Below are 10,659 nucleotides of genomic sequence, written 5' to 3'. Positions count from 1 at the left end.
CGCCTCGGGCGCGCATCTCCCCGGGCCTTTTGCATTTGTCTCATTTTCGGGTCCAAATAGTGACTGAGCCGCCAGTCGGGGACGGCTAGTGCCGAAGCTCTCGCGTCTCTCCTCCTCCTCCCCCTCCTCCTTCTCCCTCCCCCCGCCTCTCCCTCCGCCTCCTCCTCCTCCCCCGCTACATGGCCAATTCTTCGGCAGAAGACCATCCCTCAAGCGCGTTGACACTTTCCATTTGGCCAGTTTCGGGTCCCGAGGGCTGCACGGCGGCTCCCCCTTCTGGGGCATTTCCCGAGCAGGCCGCGCCGGGGCTCAGGGCCTGTCGGGGGGCCGGGGATGGGGCACCGGCCTCGGCCAGTCCCGGCTTCTCTCGTCCTCTTTCTCCACGACTGAAATGCTCGGGCGAAGGTCCCTTTAAGAGACCAGAAACCACTAGGGCTGGCGTCCGGGACTGAAACTGATTCAGAGGCGGCCCGGGCTCCTCCCGCGGCCACCCCTGTCCTCGACGCCGAATGGTTCGCTCCAGCCTATATTTACCGCAGATCTTTCTCTCTGGCCACAAGGATGTGAGACGAGCGGGGGGAGCGCAGGAGGTCGGAGGCCGAGCGGGAGCCGGAGCCGGAGCCGGGAGCGGCGCAGCGGAGCCGCAGCGGAGCCGGGGAAGGAGGCGGCCCGGAGGGCAGGGAGGCGAGGCTAGCCGGAAGCGCAGCTCGGGACCGGCGGAGCCCCGAGGGGAGAGCAGCCCGGTCCAGTGCCGGAGGAAAGAGCAACCCAGCCGAGTCCCCCCTTCTCAGCCCAGCCCCGGAGGGAGAGCAGCCCAGTCCAGTCCGCCCCCCCCGCCCCCTCGCCTCAGCCCAGCCCGGAGGGAAGAGCAGACTCGTCCAGTGTCCCCCCCCCCGGGGGGTAGAGCAGCCCAGTCCCAGCACTGGAGGGGAGGAGAGCGGGGGAGAGCCCCGGAGGAGAGCGCAGCCCAGTTCGGCTCCGGAGGGAAGCGTAACTCAGTGCAGCCCCGGAGGACAGCGCAGCCGAACTCCGGAGAACCGCACCGCCAGCTGGGCTAGGACGGAGCGGAGCCCCCACGTCCCGCAGAGCGGAGCCGAGCCGAGCGCACGCAGCCCCGCGCCCCCGCCGCGCCACCGCCCGGGCCGCCAGGCTTGGCAGAGACACCATGCCTCCCTCCTGCCCCGTGAGCCGACGGGAGTCGCGCGGGGCCCCATCCCCGCGGCCCCGGGCCCTCTTTTGTTCCTGAGGGTCAAGATGCGGTAAAGCCGGCCGGGCCAACGGACGGCAGCGCCCTCGGCGAACGTCCTTCCCATCCCTCCTCCCTGCGTCCGGGGGAGGGCAAGCTCCGCTGTCCCTCCGCCCCCCCTCCCCCGCTCCCCGGCCCGCCTGCCTCCTCTGCCCGTCCGCCTGCCTTTCGGACCCGAGCTGCGGAGAGCAGGGAGATGCTGCCGTGGAAGAGAAACAAATTCGAGCTGATCGAGGAGGACCCCAAGCAGGCGGCCAAGGCCAAGGGCTATGCGGTGAGCCTCCACTACTCCGCGCTCACGTCCCTGGCCAAGGCGTGCCCGGAGAGCGCCCTCACCCGGGTGGGCAGCATGTTCAAGTCGAAGCGGAAAAAAGGTCCAGATCAGCAGCGAGGACCCCACGTACACCGTGCTGTACCTGGGCAACGCCACCACCATCCAGTCTCGCGGCGAGGGCTGCACCGACCTGGCGGTGGGCAAGATCTGGGGCAAGAGCGAGGCGGGCAAGCACGGCACCAAGATGAAGCTGACCATCAGCGCGCAGGGCATCCGCATGGTGCACGCCGACGACCAGGCGCTCAAGCGGCCGGGCCACCTCTACCTGCTGCACCGCGTCACCTACTGCGTGGCCGACCCGCGCCTGCCCAAGGTCTTCGCCTGGATCTACCGGCACGAGCTGAAGCACAAGGCCGTCATGCTGCGCTGCCACGCCGTGCTCGTGTCCAAGGCCGAGAAGGCCAAGGCCATGGCGCTGCTGCTCTACCAGACGTCCGCCACGGCCCTGGCCGAGTTCAAGAGACTCAAGCGGCGCGACGACGCGCGCCACCAGCAGCAGCAGCTGGTGGGGGAGCAGAGCATCCCGCTGGTGCCCCTCCGCAAGCTCCTGCTGCACGGACCCAGCTGCTACAAGCCGCCCGTCGAGCGCAGCCGCAGCGCGCCCAAGCTGGGCTCCATCACCGAGGACCTGCTGGCGAGCAGCAGGAGCAGCTGCAGCAGGAGCAGCAGCGGCGGCGGCCGCTCCCCGCCGACCCGGCCCCCGGCCCCCCGCGGGAAGGCGAGGACGAGGCCGACCTGAGCCTCGACTTGGACCCGAGCCTGGACGGGGAGGGCGAGGACGCGGACGGGGAGGCGCCGCTGCAGCCTCCGCTCGGGGCCTCGCCCTCCGAGTGCGGGGACCTCCTGGACGCGTGGGACCCGCGGCGCCCCGGCGCCCGGCTGCTCGCGGGCTCGGCGGACGGGGAGCGCGAGCTCTCGCGGCTCATCAGCGACCTCGGCGAGCTCAGCATCGGCAACGACGTGCAGAGCCTCCGGGCCGACCTGCGCGTCACCCGGCTGCTGTCGGGAGAGAGCACGGGCAGCGAGAGCTCCATCGAGAGCGGCTGCCAGGACGCGGGGGCTCGCCGGGCCTCGCCAACGGCCTGGACGAGGCGGGGCCGGAGCCCGGCCCGGGCTGAGCCCCGCTCTGGCGCTGCGGGCGACCTAGGACCGCGGTCCTCCCCCGCCGCCGCCTCCCCCCTTCCGGCGCCTCCGGTCCGCTGCTGCTGCCGCTGCTCCCGCGGCTCCCGTGGCCAGCAGCGCACGCCCCGTCGCCTTGCTGGGCACCGTAGCGCGGCGGGGGCGCCTCCCGGGCCCCTCCCAGCCGAGCTCCAGGAGCCCTCGGCGGCGGGGGGCAACCACGGACGCCTGAGCCTCGGCCTCCTCTTTCTGGGGGCCGGGGGGCGCGGAGCCCTGCTCGGGGGGTTCTCCCTCTGGGCGCCTTCCGTGGTGGGGGACGCGCTGGGGGGCCTGGCTGGGAGCGGGGTCAGCGCCCCCACTTTCCTCCGGCTGCTTGTTAGTGAGAGTGTGTGTGTGTGTGTGTGTGTGTGTGTGTGTGTGTGTGTGTGTGTAACAGAGACAGGCAGAGAGATTGTAGCTCTCATACTGTAAACAACCCTGCCTGTCTGCCTGCCTGCCGATCCCGTCATTGCTCTGGCCCCCGCCCGCCTCCTCCCCCTCCTCGTCCTTGTCCTGTCCCAGCAGCGACAGCGCACACGGGCAGCCGCACCGGGCAGGGTCTGGACGCTCCGGGACGAGGCCGCCGGCCGGGGGAGGGGGAAGAGGGAGCGTGCAATTGTTTGAGAGGAGGCTTCTGTCATCTCCGGATGGCCGAGAATTTCCTGTTTTTCACGGTAACTGGGGAACCGACAGAGGAGGGGTTAACTTCCTTTCGGCAGCCGGTAACGTGAGGGCCAGGAGCTTCGGGTCATTTTCACGGCTGTTTCCATCCCCGAAAGCAAGCGTGTGTGTGTGTGTGTGTGTGTGTGTGTGTGTGTGTGTGTGTGTGTGTGTGTGTGTGTCTGTGTGTGTGTGGCTGTATGTGTGAATGTGTGTGTGGCTGTGTGTGGCTGTGTGTGTGCGCGGCTGTGTGCGCGTGCCTGTGCCAAGATCTTGGGTCTCCCCCCCCCCTCCCTTTGGTGCATGAGCTTGGGTTGTTTACCTCAGACTCAGACCCTTGAAAATCTGCCAAATTCCTTAAATGACTGTCTTGGGGGAGATGAAAGGGAGAAAAGTTGCGTTTTGTTTACAGTCCCGAAATCCAATATCGAAAAGGGAGTTTTCCTTGACCAAAAGAACAGAGATCATCCTCCCCAGAAGGATCTCATTCCATGAGCTCGTGTAAAATATTTTTGCACTGTTGTGAAGTATTTTTGACATCTCTTTTGTACATAGCCGTGTTCTCAGATCTAGATGTTTATAATCTTTTGCTGTGCAAAGGAAACTTGAAAAAAGTGGTTCCCTTGTACATACAGAAAACTGTATAAAACACTTGGTTATTTTTTAAGAACAGCGATGTTCTGATGTTTGCACACGAGTGGAGGTAATAAAGAGGCTAACTTAACAGAAGGAGGTGTCTGCTCCACTGCTCCTAGGGGGGTTGGGGGGCACCTGGGCCGCCCAGGATGGGTGGGAGGGGGAGGATGAATCTGACTCTTTAATTGTGGCTTGACAAAAGGATGCAGAGGCCTCTGGGAGCGTCCTCCTGTGCCATCTAGTGGGCTCCTCTGAACCTCCTTGGGCGCTGCACGAAGGGACGAGGCAGGAGGGCGGAGGGGGGCTTCCCTGCCTGTGGCTAGGAAGAAGGGACTCCAGCCCAAGCCTGAGCCTATTTGCAGCTTTCTCTGGGGCTGCTCACGGCTCAGCCAACCGCCTTTCCTGTCCCAGGACCTTACTGTCTTCCTTCCCTTCCACTACAGACTGTTTTTGTTCCGAAGCTTCCATCAAGTTTGGGCTTTCTTTCTCTTTCTCCACCCCCACCCCCCCAAGCACTTGAGGTTATTTGGAAGCGCTGATCCTCTTCAAGAATGACAATGAAGGATTAACAACAATTTGGAAGAGTGCAGTGGCTTTTAAATAGAGAGGCTGCCCCTGCCCTCTTGCTAGTTAATGAGTCAGAAAACTTAGAGCCCCAGAAATCTCCTCGAGAACAGGCGCCTGGCAGCTGGGCGTGGGTGGGGGGTGGGCAGAGCCAGGGAAACTGAGGCCCACTTCTAGTTTCACAGCATGTCCTGAGAGGGGGCCCTCCACAGAGCCAGCACTCACAGTACACTTCCTCTCTGATGGGCTTTCGCTGATGTGGAGAAGGGGTTACTGGAAGTTTTGCTGCTTTTTTTTTAAGTTTGTCATGCTTTCTGCATGTTTGTTTCTCTTGTAAACTCCCAACAGATGTCTCTTTTGACTACAGCCGCTCAGCTGGGTGTTGTAATAAGACCCGTCCAAGCTGGGTCTTCTGGGGCTGTTTTTTTCCCTTCTCTTTCTTCTCCTTTTTAGCTGGGGCCTCAGGTTTGCCCCCCTCCTGCTCTGAAGTCACATTCTCTGGCCCCATGGGCCTCAGGGAGGGCCCAGGGAGGATTCAGGGAGGGCCCAGGGAGGATTCAGGGGCTGACCGAGAAAGCCCGTCCCCAGGGTCCCCGAGCAGAGGCAGAGCTCTTTCCTCCCTCATAACTCAGAGCAGAGGAGGTGTTGGCCAAAGGGACCTATGGAGCAGGAGAAGCAGGCAACGTGATTCGGGCCTGGTTCCTGTTGGCAAAAGCACCACCCCCGTGGCGGGCTGTAGTGGCCATGAACCAGGGGTCCAGCTCAGGGAGCTGGCGTCAGGGCTGCGGCCTCTGGGGCCTTCACATGCTTCCCTGGAAAACATGAGCTAAAATCCTGAGGAGAGGGCAGGAGGGACCAAGGAAGCAGGGCAGCTAAGGCAAGAGAGAGACACGTGTGTTCCCTACTCCTCTCAAGGAGCTAAATTACCCTAGCTAGTGCCTTTCCATTCTTCTTGGACCTTCTGGGTAAAAGCTGCTCCTTCCCTTCCCTCCCCTGCTCCCTCTTTCCTCTCCCTCTGCTCCTGGGCTTGGGGGCCGAGGTGCCCAGTCTAGGCTTTTGTGGGTGACGGGGAAAGGGAGGGTGCCTGAGGCCCGAATTAGATTGTACCTCCTGCTTAAGTCAGAAGAATGTCCAGGTAGCCTCTCGCTACGCCATGATGAGCAAGGCTGGGTCTCGCTCTAAGGATTTAGACCAATGAGAGGATTAGTGACATTACCAAATATTTCCTAATCATTTCCCCGTGCCCCAAAAGCCAGCTCAGTCTACAAAGAAGTTCTGTTGTGCTGAGAGACGGGAATTCAAGGTCACCAGAGGAGGAGGAGGAGAATCAGGAGCCCGGGGGAAAGGCTTGGTTCAGGATGCGGCAGGTTAGTTAAGATGGAAGGGAAGCTGGGGCTTCCAAGAGGTGGAGGGCACACCGGGCAGAGGGCCTGTGCACGAGCTTGGAGGCAGGAGATGAATCCTTCAGCCACAGAAAGGCTAGTTTGACTGGAATGGCAAGTACACCGAGGGCACTTGGAAAGCGAGCTTGGAGCCAGATTGTGCAGAACTTGACAGACCAAGGAGAGCTGGCATTTTCGCTAAGACGCAGAAGGGAGCCACTGTAGTTTCCTGAGCAGGGAAGTGACACAGTCGGCCTTGTACTTTAGGAAGTTTATTTTGGCAGCTGAGTGGAGAGGGGGAAGGACAGGAAGCCAGAAGCCCCGTTAGGAAGCCCTTGCAAACAGTCCAGGCAAGGAGTAACTGGGACTGAGCTGGGGTCAGCCAGGCAAAACACTTATTAAATGCCTTCTGTGTACAAGGCACTCTGCTAAGTGCTGGGGATACAAATATAAGTGAAAAGGGAAAGTCCCTGCCCTTCAGGATCTCACAATGAGGGAAGACCACACACACACACACACGCACACACACACACACACACACACACACACACACACACACACACACCCGTAGTGGGTATGGAGATGGGGAAGAGAAGGTGTGATGAAGTCCACAAATGTCCACAGGGAGAAGTTTCGGCTGAATCCCTTCCTTAAATGGAGGTTCTAGAATCCTTGGGCAAAGATCCCATCAGGGGAGCAGAAGGGATGGATTAGATGTGAGCCCAGGTAGATTCAAACTTCAGGATGAAAAGGTTTCCCAGGAATGAATTTCTTGAGAAGCAAAGTGTGAGGGAGAGCCCTGAGAAATTCTATGACCCCTGTTTGAGAATGAAGATTCAGATAATGATTCAGACAAAATGTGACCACTGAATCAATATGAAAAGTCAAGAAAAAGGGAGGACCACTTTAGAATCTGGGTCCCCCCAAAAAATAAAAAAAAATAGAATCTGGGTCCCCCCAAAAATAAATAAAAAAATAGAATCTGGGTCCCTGGATGATGGGTGGTGGGACCCATCCAATGGGATTGGTGGTAGCCATCCAAGTTGGGGATCTAGCGAGCTGCTAGAAGGGATGCTGACTGCAATCAAACTTCCCATGATCCATCTTAGCGCAATGCCTGACAGTAGGTGCTTAATCAGTACTTGCTGACTGTCATTTTTTTTTTTTTTTGCTATAATAACTAGCATTATATAACACTTTGAGATTTACAAGCCAATGTTATCTTACTTGATCTTCATAAGAACCCCATGAGGCAGGTACTATTATTATCCCCATTTGACTGATAAGGGAACTGAGTCAGACAGTGGTCAAATGACTTGTCCAGAGTCACATAGCTCACCTATGTCTGAAGCTGGATTTTAACTCAGGCCTTCCTGACTCCAGGGCCAGTGCTCCTTCTGCTGTTCGACCTAGCTCTTCTATCACATAAACACTGAGAGCAGGTATTGCACACCCGTACCTGCAAAGTGCACATACTTGGGTGGTGGAGGTGCTGCTGGGGAGGGGGGGAGTTGGAGAACTTCTGCCAAAGCCAAAGGTCCTCTTGCATCTTTCCAGTTTCCTGTTGGTGGCCTCATAACCAACTCCTATGGCAATCTGGGAAAGCCTTGGGAGTCTCCTTAAAACTTTTTTTTTTTTCTTAAAACTTTTTAACTGGAAAAAAACCACCCAGTATTATGGAGGAAAATGTCTATTGAAATACAATCCTATCTCTATCCATCCATTCATCCATCCATCTATCATCTATCTAGCCATCCATCTCTCTCTGTGTCTCTGTCTCTGTTTCAGTCTCGATCTCGGTCTCTCTCTGTCTCTATTGGTTTTAACCAAGTCCATTGACCTCCCAGTTAAGATCCCACCACCACCACCACCAGCAGAGGAATATTGAACTTGGGATGCTTGGTCTGCCTGACATTTCTGGCTTCCTGGGAGTCATAAATAGAGTTTTTAAAGGGAAAAAGTTTGCCAAAGGGAAGACAGAACCTCTTCTCTGGTTCCTTTGGGTGCCTCCCAAGGATGGCCACGGTGGGTGTTCCTTGTCCATTCGCCTCGCTGCTGGCCAAGCCTGAGCTCTAATTTTCCAGACCGAGCTTGGAGCCAGGATTTTCCTGAGTCTCTCCCCGGCTCCCGGAGCCGCCGAGCGCTCTCTGTAATGTCATGCTGCAGAGCCCGGAATAGAGGCTGGTCTGGTGCCTAGATGGGATTGTGACTATTCCTGGCCCACACAACCCGTGGAATAATCCAGCTTTCCAGATCACTGGGTAGGATAAGTCACAGCAGCACATTTAGAGTTGTCAGACTGTCTTACAGCACAGGACGCTTCCCCTCCTCCTATCTCTACCACGAGAACGCTCACGTGGTCACAAAGCCAGGATTCCCACCTCCCCAGGAACGGGGGAGTTTCTTTAGGACCCGCTTTGGGCAGAGACAAGGACCCTGGCACGGCCTCCTACCTGGCAGTAGGAGAGACAATGTCAGTACTTTCTGAAGCGTCCGGAGCAATGGCTTTCCCAGAAAGAGGCTGGGAGCGTGGCTGGGAGGGGGCTGTACCTGCAGGGTTTGTTACACAGTGTACCCCAAGCCTGCCAATACAGCCTAGAAGGCTTTGTGCTAAGAGCCTTTCATGCGTGAACAGCCACCATATGGATCTGGGTAACCTTGCCATTGACCTTATATAGAGAGGTGACTCCATCCAGCTTTCCAGTCAAGGTCCCCATCCCCCCATTTCCCAGGACGACTTCATCCCCATTTTGCATTTAATGGAGACCCGACATGGTCTTGACATAGCGACCGCAGCGGGGAGTAACTGGAAGTGGGAGACCCTGAACTCCCTCACCTTGTTTTGCAGACTCCTCTCCTTCCTCCTTCTTCTTGTTCACGTCTCCCCTCCTCACTCATTACGGTGCCCACCACCCTCAGGACCAGCCTTGCCCCCTTTGTTATTTCAACAAACGTAACTTAGACCTGTTATCTCCAAAAATTCAAAACCCAAATTTCTCCCACTTAAGAAGCAAGTGTTCTGTCTCAGTCCAGGTGCCTCTTTGACCTCCTCCCCATGATGTCTTAGGCAGGGAGCCAGCTGAGAGATGAGGTCTACCGTTCGAAACCGGAATCAGTGACCTGGCTCATTCTAACACATGCTTTGTGCTACCTTACCTCAGTGTCCTAAATTGTAAAACCTGGAGAATCATCCTCTCCCTGCCTAGGATGCCAGTGAGTTAGGCGGTTGGGGCTGGAGAAAGTGAATCCCTGGAGAAAAGGGGGTTCTTGTTCAAGGTCATGAGGGAAAGTTCTACATCTTGAAATCCTCATCTTAAGCAGGGTCTCACTGAGAGATGAGTTGGTGCTGATGGGTTGGCAAAAAGTACCTACTATGTGCCAGGCATCTGTGGATACAAAGCGAGGCCAAAGATAGTCCCGTCTTCAAAGAGCTCGAGGTCTAGGTGGGGCTGAGGGAGAAGGGAGTTTTAGGGGGGGACCATACAAACCGCTCTGCACAAACAAGTTCTGGATGGCTGAGTGGGGATATTTTCAGAAGGAACACAGAGAAACTGAGCACTGGGAAGGACTTCCTGCAGAGGGTGGGACTTTGAGGGGAGCCAGGAGGCAGAGTTGAGGAGGATAGGGTTCCAGGTATGGGGAACAGTCAGAGAATGTGCTCAGGAGTCGGAGATAGAATGTTTAGTGGGAGGAACAGCCAGGAAGCTGGGGTCACTGCCTAGTGCCTGGCCACGTAGGTGGGCTATGTGTTTGGCCTTTGAATTTGAGCTGGAAAGGACCTCTGTGCTCCTCCCTCGTTTCACAGATGAACAGACAGAGCTCCTCTGAGGGGACGTGACTCATTTAGGATCCTACAGAGATAGTCTGGCTCCAAAACTAACACTCGGTTCACAGCAGTACTGAGGTACGCAGGTGTAGGTGCTTAATAATTACCTTTCTACTAAGGCTGCTGAGCTGGAAACGATTTCTCCACTAGTGCTTGGCACTCCCCAGAAAGTTCCCCTAGACTTTGAATCAAAGGACTGAGTTTTGGTAGACTAATCACCTCACCAACGTCTAATGATGAGGAGAGCTGATCTTTAATTAGCGCTCTAAAGTTTGCAGGCACTCTGTGTGGATTAGCATCCCAGGAGGTGGTTGCTGGGAGTATCATGCCCATGTTACAGATGGGGAAAAGGGATGACTAAGGTGACTTGCCTTCAGTGACATAGATCATTTCAGTTGTATCTGGCTCTTCATGGCCCAGTTGGGAGTTTTCCTGGCAGAGATAATGGAGGGATTTTCCATTTCCTTCTCCAGTTTGCTTTACATATGAGGAAACTGAGGCAAACAGTGGCCTGTCCAGGGCACACATCAGGTAAGTGTCTGAGCTTAGATTGGAACTCAGGAAGAGGAGTTTTTCTGGCTTTTGGACCTGGCACTCTGCGCACCATGGAGCTACCTAGCTAGTAAGTATCAAGTAGCCTGGTCTTTCCTGAGCCCCAAGTCCCACACTCTTTCCAATGAGCCAAGAGACATTGAGTAAGTCCTGTGCCTCTCCGGAAGATTGAATCTCCTTATCTGCAGAGAGAGGGTGGCTGTCCCTGGGAAGAAAGGGAATACTGAACAAAGGAAGACCTGGGTCATAATGGCATGGCCTTCGCCTTCTTGGTCTTTGGCTGACCACACAGAATGGGCCC

General features: G+C 57.1%; 1 protein-coding gene across 1 annotated transcript; it reads left to right on the top strand.

Annotated features, from left to right (window-relative positions):
* The first annotated feature begins 226 nt into the window (after window positions 1-226).
* On the top strand, window positions 227-4,127 carry FAM43A (family with sequence similarity 43 member A). The gene is given in 3 exon segments (XM_074297811.1): window positions 227-1,613; window positions 1,615-2,209; window positions 2,212-4,127. Coding segments are annotated over 3 exon segments (1,725 nt in total). The 5' UTR covers window positions 227-1,442; the 3' UTR covers window positions 3,171-4,127.
* The last annotated feature ends 6,532 nt before the right edge of the window (window positions 4,128-10,659 follow it).

Source organism: Sminthopsis crassicaudata, chromosome 3 (genome assembly GCF_048593235.1).
Source record: "Sminthopsis crassicaudata isolate SCR6 chromosome 3, ASM4859323v1, whole genome shotgun sequence".
Lineage (NCBI taxonomy): Eukaryota > Metazoa > Chordata > Mammalia > Dasyuromorphia > Dasyuridae > Sminthopsis > Sminthopsis crassicaudata.
The sequence above is the reverse complement of the archived record's forward strand: the minus strand, read 5'-3'. Positions and strand labels throughout refer to the sequence as shown.